This window comes from Chelonoidis abingdonii, chromosome 15 (assembly GCF_003597395.2).
Source record: "Chelonoidis abingdonii isolate Lonesome George chromosome 15, CheloAbing_2.0, whole genome shotgun sequence".
Lineage (NCBI taxonomy): Eukaryota > Metazoa > Chordata > Testudines > Testudinidae > Chelonoidis > Chelonoidis abingdonii.
In genome coordinates this window covers 37,701,723-37,728,113 of record NC_133783.1, presented here as the reverse complement: position 1 = coordinate 37,728,113, position 26,391 = coordinate 37,701,723, and the positions used below count along the sequence as shown (strand labels likewise).

Here is a 26,391-nt window from a genome sequence, read left to right as displayed (position 1 = left end):
ATAAAAGCATAATATGTAAAGCACCATTAATATAAATGAAACTGCCTTATTTTCTCTCAAATGTATATCTATGGGTATGTATAGATGTGTATATATCACCCACAAAAATACACTCATTTACAGTTTATTGCTGTAGTAAATTATATTATCCTTTTGCAAAATGTTACCAAAACTTTAAAAGTAAGAACCTTAAGCGTTAAAAAGAATGGAAATGATCAGTAGTGGTAGTTTGTGTAAATAGTCTGTTACCCTTGAAGTGCAGACGTTTCATTAATGACAACATTGCCATAAAAAAATCACCTTGCACATTCGAATAACAGCCTGAATTTTGACACACATGCCATATTTATAAATTCTTATGAAATTCATAATGATATCTTTGACTTTGTGACTAGAATTAATGATGGTTATATTGAAAGAATGTCTAGGATTTTACAGCCAAAACATGTACCTGGAGCATAATCCTTTTACACAGCCAACGCTGTCACTTTTTGTTCACCTCTCTTCCTACAAATCACTTCTTCTTTATCTATGCATCTTGGAGGAGCTCCTGTGCTGCAGACTTTAGGCACTGTATGGCAGTGGGGTTCTCTTCCTGCACTCATTTTAGATGCATGTCTGGCAAAGGTTTCTGTTTTGGGATGTGCCTGAGATTTTTAGTAGCACGCAGCCTGCTTTGTGGAGCTTTGAGCTCCTCTCTCTAGGCAGCTTCATTTCTCTCACAAAAGATTGCTAATTATGTTGTTGTTCTGATTTCCTATGTATGAGATTTTGTTTAAAGCTGCATCTGGAGTTTGAGGTGTTAAAACAAAGCCATTTATTTGTAAGTTTAGAGTAGGGGGTGAGGGTCGGAAAAAATAGACACCAACCTTAAAATTTTCATTTTGAACTCCTTTCAAATAGTAAGCCACTTACTAGATTCATGTATAACTTTACAGAAAATTAATTTTTTACTCTGACAGTAAGTTGTGCAATTTTGGTTATGATCAATGTTTGTTTTCATTCCTAGACGAGAGATTTAATCTCTGCTTTGGATGGAATTCTGAACCACTAGCAATGACGCCTTAATAGCTCTGTGGGCATGGTGTGTAAAATTGTAATGTGTACATATATTTAAGGAAGGGGCTGGATGACTTCATGGGGTTGGTACAGCGCCTTTTCTCTCTAGTCCATCAATTCAGATCTTGCCCCAGCTAGTGGAGACTGAAAGTCATTTATCATGGAAGGGTAAGGTGGCCTATATGAACTAAGGCCTGGTCTACCCTATGAGTTTAGGGCGAATTTAGCAGTGTTACATCGATTTAACCCTGCACCGTCCACATGACGAAGCAGTTATTTTCAACATAAAGGCCTGTTAAAATTGATTTCGGTGCTCCTCCCCTGACAAGGAGATTAGTGCTGGAATCGACCTTGCTGGGTCGAATTTGGGGTAGTGTGGTTGCAATTCAATGGTATTGGCCTCTGGGACCTATCCTAGAGTGCTCCATAGTGACCGGTCTAGACAGCGCTCTCAACTCCAATGCACTGGTCAGTTAGACCGGAAAAGGCCCGTGAATTTTTGAATCTCATTTCCTGTTTGGCTAGCATGGCGATCTGCAGTGAGTGCAGATCTCATCAGCAAAAGTGACCATGATGGAGTCCCAGAATCGCAAAAGAGCCCCAGCATGGACCGAACGGGAGGTACGGGATCTGATCGCTGTATGGGGAAACGAATCCATGCTATCAGAACTCCATTCCAAAAGACAACATGCCCAAACATTTAAAAAAATCTCAAAGGGCATGGAGGACAGAGGATATAACAGGGACCCACAGCAGTGCCACGTGAAACTTAAGGAGCGGAGGCAAGCCTACAAAAAACCAGAGAGGCAAATGGCTGCTCTGGGTCAGAGCCCCAGACATGTTGCTTCTATAATGAGCTGCATGCCATTCTAGGTGGTGCAGCCACCACTACCTCACCCTGGTGCTTTGACTCCGTCAATGGAGTAGCGCACAACAGGGATGTGGGTTTTGGGGACAAGGAAGATAAGGAGGTAGAAGATAGCTCACAGTAAGGAAGTGGCGAAACCATTTTCCCCAACAGCCAGGAACTGTTTCTCACCCTGAACCTGGAGTCAGTACACCTCGAACCCATCCAAGGCTGCCTCACTGACTCACGTGTTTAATGATTAATTTGCCCTGGCATTTGCGGCCAGTACTGCTACTGGAAAAGTCTGTTAATGTGTCTGGGCATGGAGCGGAAATCCTCCAGGGACATCTCCATAAAGCTCTCCTGGATGTACTCCCAAAGTCTTTGCAAAAGGTTTCTGGGGAGGGCAGCTTTATTCCATCCTCCATGGTAGGACACTTTACCACACCAGGCCAGTAACATGTAATCTGGAATCATTGCATAACAAAGCATGGCAGTGCATGGTCCCGGTGTTTTGCTGGCATTCAAACAGCATCCGTTCTTTATCTTTCTGTGTTATTCTCAGGAGAGTGATATCATTCCTGGACACCTGGTTGAAATAGGATGATTTTATTAAGTGGACATTCAGAGGTGCCTGGTTCTGCTCAGCTGTTTGACTGTGGCTGAACAGAAATGTTCCCTGCTGTTAGCCATGCGGTGAGAAGAGGGGTGAAGTGATCATCCCAGAGAATTGGGTGTGTTATGGGTTTAGTTGGGTTTGTGCTGTGTGTTAACTCAAAAACTGCAGCCCCTCCTTTTAAATGGCCAACCCATTTTAAATGGTGCTGCTGTTTGAAACCATTCCACATGTTATGAAGGTTAAAGAAGCCAAAAGACTGTATCTGACGATGGCTGCCTGCAAGCCATTCCTGTTGCCCGGCCCTGCGTGAAAGATCTTTCACACCAAACCGTCATACTCTCAGTAAGAGGCAAAATGTGACATTGTACCGAAAGCACATGTGCTATGTAATATTAACAGCAAGGTTTACCGTGAAAGAGTCTACCCATTGTTCTCTAAAATGTCTCTCCCTTTTTTTCCCTCCACCATCTGCAAATGTTTCAGTGCTTACACTATCTTCTTCCCAGACGCTAGCCAAGATTAGACGGCAAAAAAAATGCACTCGTGGTTAAATGTTCTCTGAACTCATGCAGTCCTCCCACACTGAAAGAGCCCAGCAGAATGCATGGAGGCAGACAATGTCAGAGTCCAGGAAAACCCAATATGAACGCGAGGACAGATGGCAGGCTCAAGATGTTAGGTGGTGTCAGCTTGGTGACAGAAGGCAAAAGGCAATGCTAAGGCTACTGGAGGAACAAACTGATATGCTCCGGCATATGGTTGAGGTTCAGGAAAGGCAGCTTGAGCACAGACCGCCGCTACAGCCACTGTGTAACCAGCCACTCTCCTCCCCAAGTTCCATAGCCTCTTCACTCAGACGCCCAAGAATGCGATCGGGGGGCCTCCGGGCACCCAACCACTCCACCCCAGAGGACTGCCCAAGCAACAGAAGGCTGGCATTCAATAAGTTTTAAAGTGCAGTGTGGCCTTTTCCTTCCCTTCTCCCCCACCCTACCTGGTGCTTCCCTCCTCCCCCACGTCTCCCGGGCTACCTTGGCAGTTATCCCTCTATTTGTGGGACGAATTAATAAAGAATGCATGAATGTGAAGCAACAGTGACTTTATTGCCTCTGCAAACGGTGATCGAAGTGGGGAGGGGAGGGTGGTTAGCTTACAGGGAAGTAGAGTGAACCAAGGGGCGAGAGGGTTCATCAAAGAGAAACAAACAGAACTTTCACACCGTAACCTGGCCAGTCATGAAACTAGTTTTCAAAGCTTCTCTGATGTGGACTGCACCCTCCTGTACTCTGTTAACCGCCCTGGTGTCTGGCTGCATGTAATCAGCGGCCAGGCGATTTGCCTCAACCTCCCACCCCACCATAAACGTCTCCCCCTTACTCTCACAGATATTGTGGAGTGCACAGGAAGCGGTAATAATGAGAATATTGGTTTTGCTGAGGTCTGGCTGAGTCAGTAAACTGCGGCAGCACGCTTTTAAACATCTAAATGCACATTCTGCCAACATTCTGCACTTGCTCAGCCTATAGTTGAACAGCTCCTGACTACTGTCCAGGCTGCCTGTGTATGGCTTCATGAGCCATGGCATCAGGGGTAGGCTGGGTCCCCAGGGATAACTATAGGCATTTCAACATCCCCAACTGTTATTTTTTGGTCTGGGAAGAAAGTCCCTTGGTGTAGCTTTTGAAACAGACCAGAGTTTCTGAAGATGCGAGCGTCATGTACCTTTCCCGGCCTTCCCACGTTGATGTTGGTGAAACGTCCCTTGTGATCCACCAGTGCTTGCAGCACCATTGAAAAGTACCCATTGCTGTTTATGAACTCACTGGCTTGGTGCTCTGGTGCCAAGATAGGGATATGGGTTCTGTCTATCACCCCACTGTTAGGGAATCCCACTGCAGCAAAGCCAGCCACTATGACCTGCACATTTCCCAGAGTCACTATCCTTGAGAGCAGCAGCTCTTTGATTGCGTTGGCTACTTGGATCACAGCAGCCCTCATAGTAGATTTGCCCACTCCAAATTGATGCCTAACTGACCGGTAGCTGTCTGGCATTGCAAGCTTCCACAGGGCTATCACCACTCGCTTGTAAACTGTGAGGGCTGCTCTCATCTTGGTATTCTTGCACTTCAGGGCAGGGGAAAGCAAGTCACAAAGTTCTATGAAAATGCCCTTACGCATAAGTTTCGTAGCCACTGAGAATCATCCCAGACACGCAACACTATGCGGTCCCACCAGTCTGTGCTTGTTTCCCGGGCCAAGAATCGGCATTCCATGGCATGAACCTGCCCCATTAGCACCATGATGTCCACATTGCCAGGGCCCGTACTTTGAGAGAATTCTGTGTCCATGTCTTCATCACTCTCGTCACCAAGCTGCTGTCGCCTCCTCGTCTGGTTTTGCTTTTGCATGTTCTGGTTCTGCATATACTGCAGGATAATGCGCGTGGTGTTTACAGTGCTCATAATTGCTACAGTGATCTGAGCGGGCTCCATGCTTGCCGTGCTATGGCGTCTGCGCTGAAAAAAGGCACGAAACGATTGTCTGCTGTTGCGAGGGGCAACTGACGACATGGCTTACAAAGTTGGCTTACAGGGTTGTCACACAGAATGGCCCCCTCAAGGATTGAACTCACAAACAGGTGTTTAGCAGGCCAATGCTCAAACCACTGAGCTATCCCTCTGTCCACTATTCATGGAGGGATGGAGGAAGGGGGGTGCAACTGAATACAAAACAAATCTGGTCTCTTTATTGTTTTGATCCACTCCATCTCTCTTATACATCTTAGGCTGGCAGCAGATGGTGCAGTACGACTGCTAGCCATCGTCGTTTCCTGGCTGCTTGCCAGAAGACGGTGCAGTACGACTACTGGCCATCGTCGTCTCCCATTTATGTCCAGGTGCCCCCGGCCGACCTCACTGAGACCAGCCAGGAGCACACGTATCTGCCCTGGCGCCCCCGGCCAACCTCACCCAAGAGCACCCAGGAAACGACGATGATGGCTACCAGTCATAATGCACCATCTGCTGCCAAAAGGCAATGAGCTGCTGCTGTGTAGCAATGCAGTACCACGTCGGGCAGCACCCAGGAGACATATGGTGACGGTGAGCTGAGCGGGCTCCATGCTTGCTGTGGTATGGCGTCTGCACAGGTAACCCAGGAAAAAAGGCAAGAAATGATTTCTTGCCGTTGCTTTCACAGGGTGGGGGAGGAGTGGGGGCTGATGACATGTACCCAGAACCACCTACGACAATGTTTTTGCACCATCAGGCATTGGGAATTCAACCCAGAGTTCCAATGGGCAGCGGAGACTGCGGGAACTGTGGGATAGCTACCACTGTGCAATGCTCCGGAAGTCGACGCTAGCCTCGGTCCTGTGGATGTACTCTGCCAAGTTAATGCTCTTAATGGTCTTAAGTGGGGACACACATAATCGACTGTATAAAATTGATTTTTAAAAAATTGATTTCTATAAATTCAACCTAATTTCGTAGTGTAGACATACCCTAAGTTGGTAGTCTCAGCTCAGGCGTTGTTGCTGCTTTATTTAGATCTTTTAGGAGCCTTTGATACTTTTGACCACCAGGTGGTAATGCAGTTACAGACACTGGCAGAAATAGAGAAATTTGCACTTGAGTGGCTATTTGTTTGTTTGTTTTGTTTGTTTATTTGGAAAATGCCCTGAGGGGAGGAATGAGTATTTGTTTGTCTGCCCCAAAGAACTATCCTGTAGGTTTTGTCTCCACTCTATTCTTTTACCCTTCTTTCTCAATGTGTTCCTGAGACTACTATGGGAGATGATGAGGATGATGATAATACTTAGCTCTTATATGCACAGAGTGGGCTTCAATATGTTGATGACATTTGGTTCTTCATCTCAGTGTCATCTGACACCAATAGTAAGGATTTCAATTTTCCGGGTATCTGGCTGAGATTGGGACATGGATGATTACCAGTTAGCTGAAATTTAACCCAGACAAGGCAAGTGTGATGCTGGTGAGTTGTTGGAGGAACTGAAGCAATGGTGGAAAAAACAGCTCCCCCCACCACCACCACCACCACCAGCACCTGGTTTGTAATGTTGGGATCTTACTGGTTCCTTAAGTGCTTCTGAATGTTCATATAGGGACAAGTTGCTTAATTCCATTCGTTTGTTTTAGCAAGTTAAGAGCATTTCCTTCTGAGACAGACCTCACTGTAAATTATCCATGCATAGCACTTTGAGATTGGATTACCACGGTGCAGTATTCTTGATCCTATATAGGAAGACCACTTGGAAACTTCAGCTAGAGTTTAGTTTTCTGGCTATTGTTGACCAGTGTGCTTTCTAAATTCTGCTGTAAACGGCAGGTGCATTACATAAACTGAACAATAAACTGAACAATAAATATGTGTGATAAATAAACCTTTCTTTAAAGATATATAGTAGGTAACTACCCCTATTTGACTGCATCTTCCAATTTACTTAGTTAACGTGTTTCTGCACTGTTTGTGTAGAATCTACACTACAGTGTGAGCTGTGTTTTATTTTAGTTTTATTAACTGCTAGAACTGGGGGTTGGGACCCCTCAAGGGGTCATGAGGTTATTATGTCAGGGGTCATGAGCTGTCAGCTTCAACCCCAAACCTCGCTTTGCTCCAGCATTTATAATGGTGTTAAATATATAAAAAAGTGTTTTTAATTCATAAGCGAAGTTGTACTCAGAGGCTTGCCATGTGAAAGGGGTCACCAGTATAAAATTTTGAGAATCACTGTGTTAGAATGATCAATTAAATAGCCACCAATTTAGAATAAGAAATGTGTTTCCTACCGTAGCTTCCAGTTGCAAAGATGAGTTATGTTTGGGGCCTAAAAATGTGAGTGCCTTTGTAATCTCTATTTGCTGTGCAGTTTCTCTATGAAGTACTTAATGTTCTGTAAATATTACTGCTGAACAACAATTAGTTGGGCCTCCTCTTAAAATGGTGCTGAGCAGAGTGTGTGAATAAGTTCCTTAAACAGCTTAATAAACCAGAGTACTGAAGTTTAATTTGTATGTGTAACTGCTGTTGATGTACTCTAGTGGAATCAACATGACCTGATCTAGGAAAGGATGTATCCATGATTTAGGCCTTGGAAAATATTTCCTTTTTTGCATTTACATTGCCCTAGAATCAGAGCAGTGGATAGCATATCTACACTCCGTCGTTTTTTATTTGTTTTCACTTCTATACATAAACTTGATTAAGTCCGTTTGAATACGGAAGGCGGTGATAACCATAATTTCCATTCCATTAACATTTACCTCTAGTGAGTGGTATGTTCAGAATTAATATACTTGTGTATATTGTACTATATCCCAACTCAAAACATATCTTTTAGTGTTGGCAGCATCAGAAGCTGACAGAGAACCTGTAAGGTATTATTTAATAGTTATCAGTGATCCTTTATGCGCACTGTCAGCTGAAAGTCTGCTAATGTTACAAACATTGATTATCAGACCAAACTATATGTTATGTAATTCTACATATGAGCTATAAAATCCTTTAGAGAGAATAAGATTAAAGCTGTAAAAGTGGGGCAAAGCATGAAACAAGTCATCACCTTCAGAAAGTAAACTTGTAGCCTGAGTGTGAATAGCAATTCTTTTTAATAGAATCATGGCATCTATAATAGAAAAGAACTATCTTGTCATTTCGGACCTCCCTAGTATATTTACTAATGTCTAGTTTTAACTGTCATAAGTGATGGGACAGTAAGGGTTCACAGTCCTATAATGTAGGCTGAAATTTTCACTTGCTTTTAAAATTTTAGTCTGATGAGGACAGGCCCCTAGATTCCAAATGTTGACATGGTTTTAATTCATCATCTGACATGAAAATTAAGAAAAAAAAGAAAAACTTGCGCTATCCACTATTTAAATATTATAGGCAGAGTAGATAGCACTGATTATTTTTAAAGTTGACTGACACTTCCCACTACTGTATAAGGCCCTGTTTTCTGTTGCTTTTAACTTTGCTACCCTTCAACCATTTGGGCTGACATTTTCTATACCAGATGTCTGCCTCGTTCTGATTTTTTTTCCTTTAATTCCAGCCATTTCTGAGCATGAGAATAGGGAAAAATATGTTATTTTGCCCATGTTAAAAAATTCTGAGGATCTTTTCTTTGAAAATATCTAGACTCCCAATCTTTGGAGCAGAGACTTGAAATTTGGCAGGGATATATCTTTTGCCATCTCCAGGAAAATCTGGCCAATTTATAAGCTTTTAAAAAATAGCAATTAACATATGCTCAGTAGATACTTACTAGATTTTAGTAGCTAAGTTTCATGAAGATTCTGTCCACATTGGGCATGCTATAGCCCTGCGACTGAACAGGACTTTTCCTGCATTTCCAGTTCTGGCATGTTGCAGACCATTCCAGGTCCAGGCAGCTGAACTGAGAAAAGCGAGACTTTTTTTCCTATGCTCTCATTGACCCTGCTGGGCCCAGGTAGCACATGGAAGAGGAAGTTGCCTGATTCAAATGCAGAGAGGACAAGTGCCAGACTGTGGGGGAGGGGGTACAGAGAGAGAGCATGTATAGGTGAGACTGGGACTGGCTGGATAAAGAGACTGGGGAGGAGGAGTTGGGGAATGAGACTGGGAGCCCAGCAGCCTTTAGGTTTATGTCTGGCACCTTTTCGAGGCTGGAGTGTGAGGCTGCCCTGCACTCACCTGGCAGTGGCTGGACCTGGTCCCCACTCTGGGTGTTGTGATATGGTGCACAGGGTTGCATGCCACTGCGACCCCAAGCACAAGGCCGCAATGCCAGTCACTCAAATTTGGCGCAGTTGCCGCTCCATAATGATGCCCAGAATGGGGAATCCAGCCCAGCCCTGTGACCCAGGAACCAGCACTGCCAAGTGAGTTTGGGCCAGGTTTGCTTTCCAGGCCACTGCCAATGGCCCATCACCCCGGGCTCTACCACTGGTCATGCTTAGGGGGAATGGACAGACAAGTCTGTGCCCACTAGAACCCTTGCTGCTCCAGAGTCTGTAACAGGACATGTGTGTCTCATCTGCCTCTGTTCCCAGCAAATAGCTGTGAAACCCACTGGCTAAGTGTCCCATCTCCCTCTAGTGCTGTTCCACATACAGGATGACAGCCTATTACCACTATCTGTTACTCCATCAGTTCAAGAGACAGAGAGATATGTGTGATGTATCTAAAGGTTTCAATTCTGCTGATGACTCATATGGGTGCCAGTATGATGCCACATAATGGAATTTGATTTTTTCAGTTTACTTTTTTAAAAAAAAACCTAAAGCCTTTTTAAAAAAGCTAAAAAAAAAAAACCAAAAAACACCTATGCTAAAAGACTCAGAAGTTAGGAAATATCAAATTAAGGGTGTCTGTGCAACTTAATTTTGACCCCTCCTGGTGTAGGCAGTATTATACAGTCTTCATTTACATGATCACATACTATTTTGTCCACAGGAACTCTTCCTGATACAGTGCACAGACTAGGACCTGGTCTGGAGATGAATCTCTGGTGTGTAGTAAAGGAGACTGTCTGTAGTACCGCTTCATTTGTTGTAAAAGTTTTGTATAAGATAGGGAACTGCTGGAAGAAAAAGAATGGTTTTCTAGTTAAGACAGCTGAGTGCTGCACTAGAGAATTGGATTTTAACCCTGCCACTGCCACAGAATTCCTATGTGAGGCTAGTCAAGTCACTTAAACCAATTTTTTTGTAGGTGGTCACTAATTGTGTGTACATCATTTTTTGGTGCCTGACATGAGACCCTGGGATCTGATTTGCAAAAGTGCTGAGCACTCATAGCTGCAGCAGAAATCAAGGGAAGCTGGGCCACACCCTGAACAATGAACAGAATACAAAATATTAAATAGTTTTTCATTAAATGGGAACTATCCATCCTCTGCACTGAATGAGGCAGAGGTCTTATCAAAGAAATATACATGATCAAGTAATTAAAGACTGTCATACTGGGTATCCACAAGGGGTTGAATTAAGGTTGCAAGCTTTTTCATCACAAAGCATATTTTTCATTTTAGTGAATTCAGATCAAGTCTGAAATTTACATCCTTGTACAAGTAGATCTCAGTGGCTTAATCATGGTACTTCACTAAGTTAAATAAGTAAGAGCTGTGGCATCCACTGCTTTATATTGCCTCTCGTCTGTGACATAGATCAGATGCAGAGCATTGCATGTTGCATTTATATTTGTGTTGTCAGCTTTGTAAAGTAAGTTTCTCTAAATAAATGACCACGTAAGGACTAGATTGTAATACCCTTCCATTGAGAAGTTCTTTGGTCAGCAAGTATTCCCACTGATTTCAATAGGAGAACTCTTGGTGTTAGACACTATTCAGTAGAAGTGGACACAGCAGCAAAATGAGGACAGACACACACGCAGAATTAAGCAATAGGCTGCAACTTTTATTAAACTTTTAGCACAAGGAAGGGGCACTACCCACCCATCACCCATACTCTCATATATACCAGTGCGAGAGTTACAAGGCTCCCTATCATATAACCTGTGCCTGGCACCAGGGTTACAGGGCTCCTTGCCATAACCCGCAACTGGCTCCAGGATTATAGGACTTCTTACCAGATAACCCATAACACGGGGTAGGCTTTCCTCAACCTACCCACCAGGACTCAGCTCTCTCTGAGTCCTATCACCCTTCCTTCCCCACTGTGAGGGCGAGAGATGGTGCGGCAGAGTGTGGACCTGGACCCACGAGGGCCGCAAGGTCTGACCTCAGCCCACAAAGGCCGCAAGGTCTGACCTCAGCCCACAAAGGCCACAAGGTCCCAACATGTCACATAAGCCCAAGGCCCATCACTTAAATCCCAGGCCTTTTACCTCTTGGAACCGTTCATTTTATTCCCCTAACTGCACAGGAAACAAGCCAGGAGTTGCAATGGGTAAGCAACGCTACCCCAGTACCTCACTGAGGTACCATGCGTGTTCCTACTTAATCCACTGTGGTGTGCAGGTGCTGCGAGGAAGGCAAAAAACTCCCTGGTCCTCCACCAGTTTGGTCCATGGGAGAAAAAATTCCTTCCTAGCTCCCTAAACGGGTGGCCATCTAGACCCACAGTGTCTGCCAGGCCGGGTTCCAACTCCTAGATAAGGTGGGTTGCTGGAACAGACCTGAAAGAGGCAGTACAGAGTCCCGGTGCAGGGCTAAATCCTGGGAGCTGGGGAATGCTAGCCAATCAAGACCCCTTTCCTCAGCTGGCGAATGGGTGCCAGAGACTCCTAATGTCCCTTGGCAAGTGCCTCCCTCCCTTGCTATTGGGACTGTCCCCTTTTCACTGCCAGCCCCTCAAATTCTCCCACCCATTGATGTAGGCGGTTGGCATTTTAAATGTATCACAATTTGGCACCATATAATGAAATTAAATAAGAAAGGGCAAGATTGTGAGACCCCCCCCCTACTCACACGAGTAGTACCTTACTCCAAATGGGATTACTTGTGAGTAAGGATATCAGAGTCTGGCCCACGGTTTTGAGATATAGTTGCAAACTAACGTCAGACTATGTCCCCATTTTCAGCCAACTTCATGTTAACTTAATTTTACAAAATTTATTCTGAAAATGAGTTTTTTGAGTGGTGATCTTTGTTTGATGTCATTCTTTAAAAGCAGCACTGCTTTTTATTTTACATTACTTATTTTTAATCAAGATTAGCAAAGAGATTTTCATGTCTGATTTTGCTGTGCTCCAAGTACAGTGAGAATGGTTTCATGTGATTCTGGGAAGGGATTTTATCTACACAAATGAGGGAGGTAAGATAAACCCTTCTATACAAACAAACAAACAAACTCAATAAGCATATTACTGTTTAAGAGTAATTTCCTGGGTTTTTAAAAAGCCAAGGGCCAGAATATAATCAAAGTTTAGCCATGAAGTAGCATCTCCTTTTTATTAATTGCTAATATAATTCCATTAAGTTAAGAAATTAAATAGCAGGTGTCAGCCTTTTTCTTCCTTTTTTTTTTTTTTCTTTATCTTGTATCAGAATGGTTTTTTTTTTTCTGGCAATCTGTCCTTGCAGAATAGTTAACCTTGAGTCCTGTACAAGAATGTCTCCTGCTTTTTCTTATTTGCCACCTCCATTAAAAAAAACGCAACCCTGGAGCAGGTTGCCTGGGTCACAATGAAGTGTACTCATCAATTAAGTGTGTGACAGTGTTTTCCGTTGGATGAACTAATATGTCAAGGAGATGGGCAGGACCTCATGTTTGTGCTTTTGACAAATCAGCAAATGTTTAATCTCTAAATGTGCAGCTTCTCATAAATAATGCAGCAATCACTGAGCCAAAACACTACTCTGCCAGGAAGGTATCTCAGTCAGTAGAGAAGTAAAAAGACAAAATAAAACTAAATCATCCTATTTTTTTGGTTCTCTTAAACTTGTCATTAAGACTTCGTGTAATGGCAAGGATTCTTGGTTTTTTTTCTGTTCAACTGCTTCTATTTAACTTAGCCAAGAAATTTAAAGAACTCTTGAAGGAACTCCTGAACATTGTGGGAGGAGAGGGGAGAGAGAATAGAATTAATAGATTTTATAACAAAATATAAAAGCAGATTTATCTCTTTTCTTGATATTTCATGGACTGCTAACATGTCTTCAACCCCCAATCACTAACTAGAAGACAAATTATAGAAATGGGAAAAGGTTTTAAAAAAATACTAAAACAAACTCCACTTCGGGTTAAATTCTGGCCTCAGTAAAGTCAATGGCTAAAACTATTATTGACTTAAATGGGGACAATGTTGGTTTCTCTCTTTCTCTCTCTGTCTCACACACACACGCGCGCGCACACACACACACAATGTTAAAAGAATACTAAGGGTGCAAATCCAGGCACTCAGAAGTTAGAAAATGCCAGAGTTACGATAATTACGTGAGCAAATGTCATTTTCGTGGACCGCTGCTTCATCCATTGCTCACTTGAATGGGTTCACTACTGAATTTATTTTTGCTATTTATCCTTTATTCTTTACAAACAATAATGAATTTGTCCTGACAACATCCTGTTAGGAGAGGTGGTATTGCGATCCCCATTCTATATATTTCACTTTATATGCTCAGAGCAGCACTTCCATTATCTCAATTGCAGTTCTGCGTGCTCAGCAGTTCTGCAACTCAGATCCAAGATGTCTAAAGTTGGGGCCTCAGAAAATGGAGAACACATATGTTCTTATAACAGAAAGTGATGGGAAGCTTTAACAGTACTTGTTGCTGCCTCTGCTACCTATAAATATGCAACTATATGCATATCCTTAATGTTTTCTCTAGAAGATGGATCATTGAGGGTACAAAGCCTCATTAATGATGATTAATAACCAGTAATCAAATTCTTAATGCCTGAGCTCAAATTCTGCCTTTTACAAACTGCCTAGGCTTGGTTTAGCCAGTTTTGGTCAGGCCTCTTGGGAATCCCCGTACCCTCAACAGTCTTGTCAGTTTTCCTTTTGTCATGAACAATGAACATGGACCTTCTGTCCCAATCTTTATTCAGGACAGCACTTAAGCGCACAATTAAGTCCCATAATTAAACATTAACATGCTTTCTTGAATTGAGACCTCACACTCTTATGGACAAGCTTAAAGTAAAGCATGTACTTAAGTGCTGTTGTGAATAAGGATGCTTTCCTTAATCCAGGGTCTAAGTGCCTTGCAGAATAGGGATGGATTTTAGCATGTCCTTAAATGTTTTCCTTTGCTGAATAGGGAGTTATGTGCTTTGCTGAAAAGGAATGGGAATACTGGTATGTTTGTGCTTAGCTGAATCATGGACTTCTTATTGTGAATGTTAGAGCATGAGAGTTCAGTAATTGATTTACCCTGTAATGTTTCAAAAGAGCCAAAGGAAGGTAGACATGCAGCTCCCCGTGAATTTCAGTGTGATTTGGACACTTAACTCCCTTAGTCTCCTTTGAAAATCCCAGCCCTAGAGAATATTTTTTGGCACAATGATATGTATATAATGGTAATTAAAAACAAAAAAGCTCTTAATGAAAGAGGAAAGATTATAAAACTAGGCCAGGATCAGAAACACAGAATTTTGAGTATGGCAAAGCAAACCTATCTGGAGAATTAACTTTCTTCTCCCAGTGTTTGCTTGAGTTATTCAGCTTTCTTTTACTGGTACCTCATACATCAATCTCTTTAAATAGCTAGGAGGCTTCCTGCATGTTGATGAAGAGAAGCTTTTCACAACCAACAGATTTCACTCCCTGTGCAAACTTCCTGTTTTGAAACAAAATTCTGAAGTTAGTTCCAGCAGCAGATTAGTTGAATTTTGCCTGAGACAGATCAGCTTACCTATCTTGCTTCTAAAAAGATGACTAAGTTTTGTTCCAGTTACACAAAGTCTAAGATCACTGGGACTGACATTACTTGTGTATTATGTCTGGCAAAATACTCTTTGGAGTGTGGTGGACAATTTTTATTAGTTTGTAAGTAGCAGAAGGATTTGATAACTGAGAAGTTAGCTTTCAGTGCTCCTCAAATTACAGCACTGGCAGCCAAAGATTCATGGGAAGCTGAATTATGTTATGGGTGATATTATCCTTAGGAATATTCTCAGACAGTTGATATAGTTAATGGCCCCTAGAAATACCTATCGTACTGACACTGCATTTTACTGTTTTAGTAATCTATATATACTTTAAAAAATACAATTGTGTGATCTTTATGCAAATGACAATGTTACTGAGTGAGCCCCTTTGAAGCATTCCGCTGTAGTGTTTAGCCCCTCATCTCCTGAACACTCACAATAATACCAGATATGTTGTCCCTAAGGGAACAGTGTACTCACCAGCTTGAATGAGTCAACTCAGGATTAGCTTGTTGTACAATACCACAGCATTCAGATAAATTTATAGTGAAAGATTTATCAGTTTATTACCAAAGATCAAGATTCTAGAGATAGTAAATAAAGATAATGGAAACAGAAGGGTTACATATAAAACAAAATCAGTATACACTTTCTAGAGACTAAACTAACAGGCTAACCTCCTGTCTAGAGCAGTCTTCTTTCACCCAAAACCTTTTTCAATGCTTCTAGTCAAGTTGTGATGCAGTTTTCATTAATGGGAATGCGCTGTCCATTTTCCTACTAGGTGCAAAATAACAAGCACTTTCTTTGTCCGCCAGTTATCACCCAGTAAACTTTTGACATGCACCCCCACCAGATAATGCTTCTTTCCCCCTGCTGTTCTTCTCTTCCTGTTAAATCTCTCAATCCTTCATCTTCATTTTGCTCAGACTGGTGATTGTTAATGAGATAATACTCAATTTACATTTCACCAGATAGATGGAGAAACATCTCTGGTCTGGCAGGAAACCAGTTTTCACCTCTGTTAACACCTTCATACAAACTGTAAGAACACATTTCCATCGTATATAAGTAACTCCTACATAGTATCAGTATATACGTGTTCAACTATATTCATAACCAGTGACGCTGGCTTTCATTTAAGACCCCACATGATATTCTTTATGGATAAATGCTATGAAAGTGGTGTGCTAGGTGTAGTGAGTTTATTAGGTGTTTTGGAAGTTGCTGTTACAGTGAACCCGTTGCCATCTGGCACTAATGGGCCTGCTTGCCACATTCCCATTCTACAGATGGGAAATTGATACAAAGAGGAAATGTGATTTGCTCTGCACTACACAGTGAGAAAATGGCTAATCTAGGATTAGGTTTTAGGACTCCACTGTGAATCATTCCTGCAGTCCACACTACCTCCAAAAACATTTGTTTTGCCCTGTATATGAGGCAGAAACTGTTTGGCAGACACTTGCAAGGATTCAGTCATTGATGGACCTGCAATCCAGAGGAATAATGAGGCAGACTATATGGGGATTATTTCAATGACAGATGAAGGTTTTTAGCACCGTCCAGAGGAGAGCACTTAATTTGTTTATTTCCAGATATGTGATGTACTTAATTAGTGATTTTAAAAAACAACTTTATAAGTCTGTTTGATGTTTATAAAGTATATTAACTGTTTGTGTCCTTAGCAAATGTAGGGTATGTCTATGCTAGAAATGTAAATCAACCTATATTCGGTCAATTTACAGCCACTGCAGTAATTACTGCGGTGCTGCATGTCCACACTACCTTCCTTGGGGTGGTGGTGCACGTTCTCACCAGGAATGCTTCCATCAGCCTAAGAAGTTAGTGTGGGAAGCTAAGAGACTGATCTCTTAGCTCTGTTGGCAGCCTCTTGCCAGGAGCCTGGCTGCCCCACAGGCTCTCAGGGGGCTGCCCCTCCCCCCCCGCTCCCCATTCCCTGACTAGGAGCAGGGTCCACAGCCACCTGGGCTTCCCCCTCACCCCAGTTTCTCACCCTGGGCTCCAAGCTGGAAATGGGGTATGAAGCCACTAGGGCTTCTAGCTTGGGGTGGGTGGAACCACCAGCTTCCCGCAGCTCCCATTATCCGGGAACAGTGAGCCACAGCCACTGGGAGCTGTGGGTGGCTGTGTCTGCAGATGGTCAGTGTAAACAAACTGTCTCACGGCCCGCCAGTATTACCCTGATGAGCCACAGATTGCCCACCACTGCCCTAACTACACCAACATAAGCCTTACACCTCTCAGGGAGGTGGAGTAGTTATGCCTGTGTAGAAGGACACTTACATCAGTGGGTGCGATGCTGTAATGTAGACATTGACATAATTAGGTGGACATAAGTGGTCCTATGTCACCCTAACTGTGTAGTCTAGACCAACCCTTGGTACACTGCTAATGGCCTTCATTATAGCTGCTTATTAAACTTAAAAGAAAAATAAAGAAAACTCATTTCTTTTCACTGACTTACTGAAAATGTTTTACCTATCAGTTGTAGTATTTTTAATTACTGATATTTAATTTCAAATGCAAAAAATATATAAGAAAAGCTGTATCACAATTGTTTTTAACTAAAAGCTGACTATACTTAGTACTATTTATTTTTTGTTTTTCTACAGGCTCTAGGAAGCTTTTACTTCCTTCATGAATCATTGAAAAACATCTACCAGTTTGATTTTAAAGGTAAGCACAGAAATGAAAAGTCAGAAATTGTCAGAGACTTCTCACCATTTTTTGTATCAGGAAAAACCTAGGGCTTTCTTTAATCTTAATCCATGTGTTTGGACCCTTGGAGCCATAGACAGAGCCCCACTAACTTCAGAAGAACTCCACATGGTTGCAGAGGTCAGTCAGTGCAGATCAATTGCAGGAACAGGACCTTAAATGGCAAGCAGTGGTAATTGCCTTACAAAAATTGTGGTGGCAGAATTTTGTTTACCATTTATGAATGGCGTGGGTCAGTGGGAAGGGAGTCATTGTTTTTAACAATAGACTCTGCCTTTGTGTAAATCTCAGAAGTTTTAATAATTTGATATGATACTTTTAGTATTTAAGTCAGTGTATGTAATCACTTCCTGGCTGAAGTTACTTCTAATGCTTCTTTAAAGTAGATATGGAAACAGATAATTTAAAATTTACATTATTTTTAGTTGTGCGCTGTCTGCATTTAGGTCATTGAACTGGATCAAATTAATTCTGCATCTTGCATCACATTAATTTGAAACATCACTGAAACTATGATAATTATGGAGTGAACTAATTGTTTCAATTGTACAGATTCATTAATTTTGTTCTCAGAAGAGACACATTGCCTCTGTTCATATAATTGAGGGTATAGGGTCTTCCCTTGGTGAAATATTTGAATAGCAGTTCTATAGATATTGCAATTTGAGGTTTAGCCAACATAAATCCTTCTACTCATCATCTTTTCTGATGCCCAAGGAAAATTTCAAATATTCTATCAGTGCCTCTTCATATTTTATTTCTGAAAGAGAACATTGTAAAATGCAATAGTGATGAAGGAACTTTTAATGAGAGGTCAGCTTGTGCTTCCAGCCATTCTCCCCACCTTGAACAGTTTAATAGACATGGAGAAATAATGTGGAGTGTTCTGATTCAAATGAACTGGGAGCAGGATTGCTATATGAGAGAAATTCTCAACATAGTGCACAGGAAGCCAAGTTCACAACTTTTGTTAATGATACCTGGGATTGTGATCCTTACTACCTCAATCGCCACACTGAACATTTAGCCCATCGACTGCTCTACTGTATTTTTGAAGGCAAGGGGTTAATGAATAAATCTATGACACTTAAATTTGCATTGTGAGATGACAGCAGTCACAACTATTTATTCATTTTTCTATGTGATTGGGCTTTGTATAGTATGTGAACTGTATCTGCCAGCTGATTCAGAGCCTGCAGCTTCATTGCACCAGCAGTACAGAACTAGAGCATTAGCTCGCAGTTCCAGTTAAACCTCCCTCCCTCCGGTCATGTATCAAAGATGTCCAACTCTAATGACATCTGGCAGAGTGAAGTGACATCTACACCAGGGAAGAGGGGCTGTCTGGATTTATTCACAGCTGATTGACAGCTTATTTGCTTTTATGGAGCCTTGAAAGGAAGTGGGGGAGGGGGGGAAGAGGGAAAAAGAGAGAGAGAGAGAGTGTGTGTGTGTGTGAGAGAGAAAAAATGGTTATAATGGAAGGAGAAATCCAAAAGAAAGATAACCAATAAAAGTAAATAGATACTGGTTGTGCCAGCTAGATGGAAGGTGCCTTAGATGCTCAATGCTTCATTTGTCCTGGTCAAACATGAATCAGCTGTCTCTCTGCATCCTTCCAGCCACACCACATCAAGCTATGATCTAGCTGAATCTCATAAACATCCCCTGACAATGAGTTCCACAGGTTGACTATGCACTGAATGAAGAAGTACTTCCTTATGTTTATTTTAAACCTGCTGTCTATTAATTTCATTGGGTGACCCCTGGTTGTTGTGTTAACTAAAGAAGTAAATAACTCTTCTTTATTCACTTTCTCCACACTATTCGTGATTTTATAGACCTCTATCATAAACCCCCCTCCTCCAGTCATCTCTTTTTCTAAGGCCTGGTCTACACTACACGTTTAAACCGAATTTAGCAGCATTAAACCGATTTAACCCTGCACCCGTCCACACAACGAGGCACTTTAAATCGATATAAAGGGCTCTTAAAGGGCTTCTTTTAAACCGTTTGTTACTCCTCCCACGACGAGAAGTAGCCGCTTGAAATCGGTATTGCCATGTCGGATAGACTTAGAGTCTGGCCAACAAATCGAATGATTTTGGCCTCCAGCGGTATCCCACCGTGCCACCATGTGACCGCTCTGGAGAAAGCAATCTGAACACGGATGCACTGGCCCAAGTAGACAGAAAAGACCCCGCAAAAACTCTTTGATTTCATTTCCTGTTTGCCAGCAATGGAGCTCTGATCAGCACATGGCGATGCAGTCCCAAATCCAAAAATGAGCTCCAGCATGGACTGTATGGAGAAGATACTGGATCTGATTGCTCGTATATGAGGAGACAAATCTGTTCTATCACAGCTTCGTTCACAGAAGACGAAATGGACAAGCATTTTGAAAAAAAATCTCCAGGCTATGATACAGATCCACAGCACAGTGCTGTGTGACAAGCATAACGGAAAGCCAAAGACCTCAAATGGATGCTCATGGAGGAGAGGGGGTACTGTAGACTCCAGCTATCCCACAGTCCCCCCGCGTCTCCAAAAAGTAATTGGCATTCTTGGTCTGAGCCTCCCAATGTCCTGTAGGTCAAAAACATTGTCCCGAGGTGTTTCAAGTACATTTTCTCGTCTATTTAGCCACACACTTCACCACACCTGTGAAAGAAAAGGGAAAAAAAAAAATCGGTTTCTGTCCATTTTCAATGTCAACCGTATGTCTGCTGCATGCTGCTGGTAGACGCGGTGCTTGCAGCGGCACTGAACAGCAGTATCCCCTCCCGTTCCTTTCCTGATGCAGACGTACAAAATGGTGGAAAACCGTCATCAATCCCCTGAGTGCTCCTGGCTGCCTCGGTGAGGTTGGCTGGGGTTTGCCTGAGTAAAAATGGGAATGACTCCGCCTGTCATTCCTGGCAGATGGTACAAAATGCTCTTGAAAACCGTCCTCATCATAGCAGCTGGCACCTGAGCCTCCATCAGCCTCCGCTTCCCCTTTCATGTCTAAAGAAAAAAGATGGCTGTACTCCCTGGACTATCATAGCAGCGCTGGAGGCTGCCTCCCCCCATTTATGTCCTGCCTGGACTAAAAGCAGCTGGAGCGTTCTTATTCCTAAAAAGTCAGCTTTCTTATTTCTGCATCTTTATTACTTCATCACCAAAATGGGGGACATTTGCAATGGTAGCCCAGGAGGGTCTGGGGCCAGAGGCGAAGCAACGGGTGGGGGTTTGTGCAGGCGCACCCCTCTGAATGGCATTGCAGCTCAGTCATTTCTGCAGGAATCTCTGGGGCTCCGACCCAGAGCAGCTGTGCTGTCTGGCTCTCTAGTAGACTTGCCCCATATTCTAGGGCAGGACTGACTCTATTTTTAGACGAAAACATAAAGAGAGGACAGGAATGACCCGGGGAGTCATTCCCATTTTTGTCCATGTGCCCCCGGCCAACCTCAGCGAGGCCAGCCAGGAACACCCATGACAGCAGCAGACAGTACAAAATGATTGATAACCGTCATCGCCAATTTCCAATTGCAAACAGTACAACATGATTGATAACCGTCATCTCATCATCAATATACAATGGCAGATGGTGCAATAGGGATGGTAACCATTTCTGCTACCTTGCAAAGGCAAATGAATGCTGCTGTGTAGCACTGCAGTACCGCCTCTGTCAGCACCATCTAGTACACATACGGTAACAGTGACAAAAGGCAAAACAGGCTCCATAGTTGCCGTGCTATGGCATCTGTCAGGGCAATCCAGAGGAAAAAGGGCGTGAAATGATTGTCTGCTGTTGCTTTCACGGAGGAAGGATTGAGTGATGACATTTACCCAGAATCACCCACGGCACTGTTTTTGCACCATCATGCATTGGGATCTCCCGCAGGGGAGACTGCGGGAACTATGGGATAGCTACGGGATAGCTACCCACAGTGCAACGCTCCAGAAATCAACGCTAGCCTCGGTACATGGATGCACACCACCGAATTGAAGTGTCTAGTGTGGCCGCGTGCACTCGACTTTATACAATCTGTTTTACAAAACTGGTTTATGTAAAATCTGAATAATCCTGTAGTGTAGACATACCCCAAGCTGAACAGTCTCTCTTCATACAGAAGCTTTTCCACTCCCCTACTCATTTTGTTGCCCTTTTCTGACCAGTGTTCAAGGTGTGGGTGGAACATGGGTTTATTGTAGTGGTATTATGATATTATTGTCTTCTTATCTCTCTCTTTCCTAATAGTTCCTAACAGAAAACTGCTGCTGTACATTGAGCAGATATTTTCAGATAACTATCCACAGTGACTCCAAGATCTGTTTTAGTGGTAACAGCTAATTTAGTATTTATGGTTGGGATTATGTTTTCCGGTGTGCATTACTTTGCATTCATCAACCCTGAATTTCAGAGTCACTCAGTGTAGTGAGATCCCTTTATAAATCTTTGCAGTCAGCTTTGGACTTAACTATCTTAAGTAATTTTGTAGCTTCTGCAAAGTTTGCCACCTCATTTTTTACCCCCTTTTTCCAGATCATTCAAATTTGCTGAACAGCACCGGTCCCAGTGCAGATTCCTGGAAGACTCCACTGTTTAATGTCTCTCCAGTATGAAAACTGACCGTTTATTCCTCTTTTTGTTTCCTATCTTTTAACCAGTCACTGATCCATGAGAGGACCTTCCTTCTTATTCGATGACTGTCTACTTTACTTAAGACCCTTTGATGAGGGGCCTTGTCAAAGGCGTTCTGAAAGTCCAAGTACACTGTATCTAGGACCCTACCAAATTCAATTTTGGTCAATTTCACTGCCATAGGATTTTAAAAACAGTAAATTTCATGATTTAAATCTATTTTAATTCTATTTATATCTGAAATTTCACAGAGTGGTAATTGTAAGGGTCCAGACCCATAAAGGAGTTGTGGGGGGTTGCACGGTTATTGGAGGGGGGTTGCAGTATTGCTATCCTTACTTCTGCACTGCTGCTGGTGGTGGCGCTGCCTTCAGAGCTGGGCAACTGGAGAGCTACAGCTGTTGGCTGGGAGCACAGCTCTCAAGGCAGAGCCGCTGCCAGCAGCAGTGTAGAAGTAAGGATGGCATAGCATGGTATTACCACCTTTACCTCTGTGCTGTTACTGGTGCGGCACTGCCTTCAGAGCTGGGCCCCCAGCCAACAGCCACCAACCTCCAGCCACCAAATACTGAAGGCAGCGCAGAAGTAAAGGTGGCAATACCATCCCCCTTAAAATAACCTTGTGACCCCTGTGCAACTCCATTTTGGGTCAGGACCCCCAATTTGAGAAATGCTGGTCTCCCCTATGAAATCTGTGTAATATAAAGTAAAAGCACACAAAACACCAGATTTCATGGTCCGTGACATGTTTTTCATGGCCGTGAATTTGGTAGGGCCCTAACTATATCCACTGAATCACCATGTCCACATGTTTGTTGACCCTCTCAATAGATTCTAATAGGTTGGTGAGGCATGATTTCCCTTTACAAAAGCTGTGTTGACTCTTCCTCAGAATATTCTGGTCATCTATCAGTCTGATAATTCTGTTCTTTACTATAGTTTCAACCAGTTCTCCTGGTACTGAAGTTAGATTTCCTGGCCTGTAATTCCCAGGATTCCCATGAAACCTTTTTAAAAAAAAATATGTTGTACATTGGCTATCCTCCAGTCACCTGATACATAGGCTGATTTAAGCAACAGGATTCTGTAGCGATGCGATGACTCACCAGTGCGCCGCCTCCTGCTGGTCGTCTCAGGAATTAGCTCTTGTTCAGCTTGGAGCGCCCTCTCTTGGCCGGTGTCTCGCCTGCCTCTGGCCCCCGTGTCCCTCCTGTACCCCAGTGCCCCTTACCCTCTGCGTTCTGCTCCCAGGAGTAACCTACAGTCTGCGTCTGACGAAGTGGGTATTCACCCACGAAAGCTCACGCTCCAAAACGTCTGTTAGTCTATAAGGTGCCACAGGATTCTCTGCTGCTTCTACAGTCTGGGTCTCCCCTCCCAGGGGAAACCCCAACCCACTATCCCCACCTTACCTCAGTGGCTACTGCCAGTCATCATTGAGCCCCCGGTCACTGGGGCAAACTGCAGTCTGTAAAAGGCCACTCATCATTGGCAAGAGGAGGGGCGGACCAGCTGCCTAACCCCGGGCTGCTCCTCCCAGCCCCCATATCTGCATAGGCCTCTATCAAGGTTGCCAGGCTGGAGCTCCCCAGCTCCTCCTCCCTTTCCCCAGCACTGTTGTCTGAAGTACTCGTCTCTACCAGACAGCCAGGTCCTTCTCTCTCAAGAGCTAGGGCTTGGCTACACTGGCACTTTACAGCGCTGCAACTTTCGCGCTCAAGGGTGTCAAAAAACACCCCCCTGAGCGCTGCAAGATGCAGCGCTGTAAAGTGTCGGTGTAATCAGGGCGGCAGCGCTGGGAGCGGGGCTCCCAGCACTGCACGCTACACCCATAAGGGATGTGGTTTACAAGCAGCGCTGGGAGAGCTCTCTCCCAGCGCTGCGGCTCTGACTACACTCACACTTCAAAGCGCTGCCGTGGCAGCGCTCCCGCAGCGCTGCCAGGGCAGCGCTTTGAAATTTCTAATGTAGCCATACCCCTAGAGAGAGACTGACTTAGCTCCTGGCTGAGCCCTTATAACAGGGCCAGTTGTGGCCTGATTGGAGTGTGGCCCAATTGAGGCTGCCTTCCCAATCAGCCTTTTTTTCCTCAGCTTTCAGCCCCACCCCCCTCCAAGGGCTGGCTTTTAGCCCTTTCACAGGAGCAGGGTTACTGCTAAGCTACAGATACGTACCACAGTTTGTAGTTCTGCAGTTTCATATTTGAGTTCTTTCAAAACTCTTGGGTGAATACCATCTGGTCCTGGTAACTTATTACTGTTAAATTGATCAGTGTCTTCCAAAACCTTCTCTGCTGGCACCTCTGTCTGTGGACAGTTCCTTTGATTTGTCACTTTAAAAAAACAAAGCTCAAGTATGGGTATCTCCCTCACATCCTCTGCAATAAGGACCAATGCAAATAGTTCATTTAACTTCTCCACAACAGCCATGTCTTCCTTGAATGCTCTTTCATTCAGTGATCCCACTGATTGTTTGGCAGGCTTCCTGCTTCTGATGTACTTGGAAAAAAAAATGCTGTTAGTTTTTAGTGCCTTTGCTTATTGTTCTTCAAAATCTTTTTTGGCTAGCTAATTATGCTTATACACTTGATTTGCCAGAGTTTGTGTCCTTTCTATTTTTCTCAGTAGGATGTGACATCCAATTTTTAAAAGATGTCTTTTGTCTCTAACTGCCTCTTTTACTCTGTGGTTTAGCGATGGTGGTGGTTGTTTTGGGGTTTTTTGTCATCTTACTGGTTTTTTACTTGGAGTATACACAGAGTTTGAGCCTCTCTTATGGTGTTTTTAAAAAGGTTCCATGCAGCTTGCAGATATTTTACTCTTGTGACTGTTCCTTTTAATTTCCATTTGACTACACTCCTCATTTTTGCGTGGTTCCGCTTTTTGAAGTTAAATGTTACTGTGGTGGGATTTTTAGCATGTTCCTACTACAAAGATGTTAAATTTAATTACATTATGGTCACTATTACTGTGCAGTTCAGCTATATTCACCTCTTGGACCAGATCCTGTGTGCTACTTAGGCCTAAATCAAGAATTACCTCTCCATGGTTCCAGGACTAGCTGCTCCAAGAAGTAGTCATTAATGGTGTCTAGAAATTTTTTCTCTGCATCCCACCCTGAGGTGACAAGTTCCTACTCAATATGGGGACAGTTGAAATCCCCCAGTGTTATTGAGTTTTCTATTTTTATAGCCTCTCTAATCTCCTGAGCATTTCACAATCACCATCCTGGTCAGGTGGTTGGTAGTATATGCCTATCGCTATAACCTTATTATTCAAGTATGAAATTTCTACTCATGGAGATTCTGTGGTACAGTTTGAATTATTTAATATTTTTACTATAGTTGACTCTGCTTTCTTTCACATATAATGCCATTCCCACACCAGTGGGACTTACTCTGTTATTCCTATAGATATTGTACCCTGGTATTACTGTGTCACATTTATTATCATTGTTCCACCGAGTTTCTATGATACCTACTATATCAATTTCATCATATAATACCAGTCACCCAAGTTCACCCATCGTAATATTTAGACTTCTGGCATTTGTACACAAGCACTTATAAAATGTGTTAGTATTTAGTTTGTGTGCCTTCAAGTGATTAAGGTGAATGGGACTCTTATTCAACTGTTTCTTTTCAATTCCTGCTTGTACTTTATCAGCTGGCAATCTGGTTCCATTTTGATTTAGGTGGAGCCCATCCTTTTTGTATAGGTTCCTCCTTTCCCAAAAGCTTTCCCAGTTCCTAATAAATCTAAATCCCTCCCCGAGCCACACCATCATCTCATCTTTGCATTGAGACCTTACAGTTCTGCCTGTTCCGTTGGTCCTCTGTGTGGAACGAACCATTTCAGAGAATGCTACCATGGAGGTCCTAGACTTGAATCTGTTAGCTAGCAGCCTAAATTTAGCCTCCAGAACCTTTTCCCTGTGTCGCTGGTACCTACACGTACCATGACCCCCAGGTCCTCCCCAGCACTGCACATACATCTGTCTAGTTGTCTTCAGAAATCTGTAACCTTTGCATTCAGCAAGCAATTCACCAGGCAATTCTCCTGGTCATCACATACCCAACTATCTATATTTCTAATAATCAACTCCCCCATTCACATTACCTTTGTCTTCCTAATAACAGGGCTTGCTGCTCCAGAAA

General features: G+C 43.1%; 1 protein-coding gene and 1 pseudogene across 4 annotated transcripts in view; both read left to right on the top strand.

The window, feature by feature from the left end:
- INPP5A (inositol polyphosphate-5-phosphatase A) overlaps positions 1-26,391 on the top strand; it is a 427,143-nt gene that overhangs the window by 238,676 nt on the left and 162,076 nt on the right. For all 4 annotated transcript variants that reach the window (XM_075072715.1, XM_032799699.2, XM_032799700.2 and 1 more), the window contains exon 5: positions 17,503-17,566. In XM_075072715.1, coding sequence (XP_074928816.1) covers positions 17,503-17,566 — 64 coding nt within the window. The remainder of the gene's footprint in view (positions 1-17,502; positions 17,567-26,391) is intronic.
- On the top strand, positions 1,630-3,515 carry LOC142047800 (uncharacterized; annotated as a pseudogene).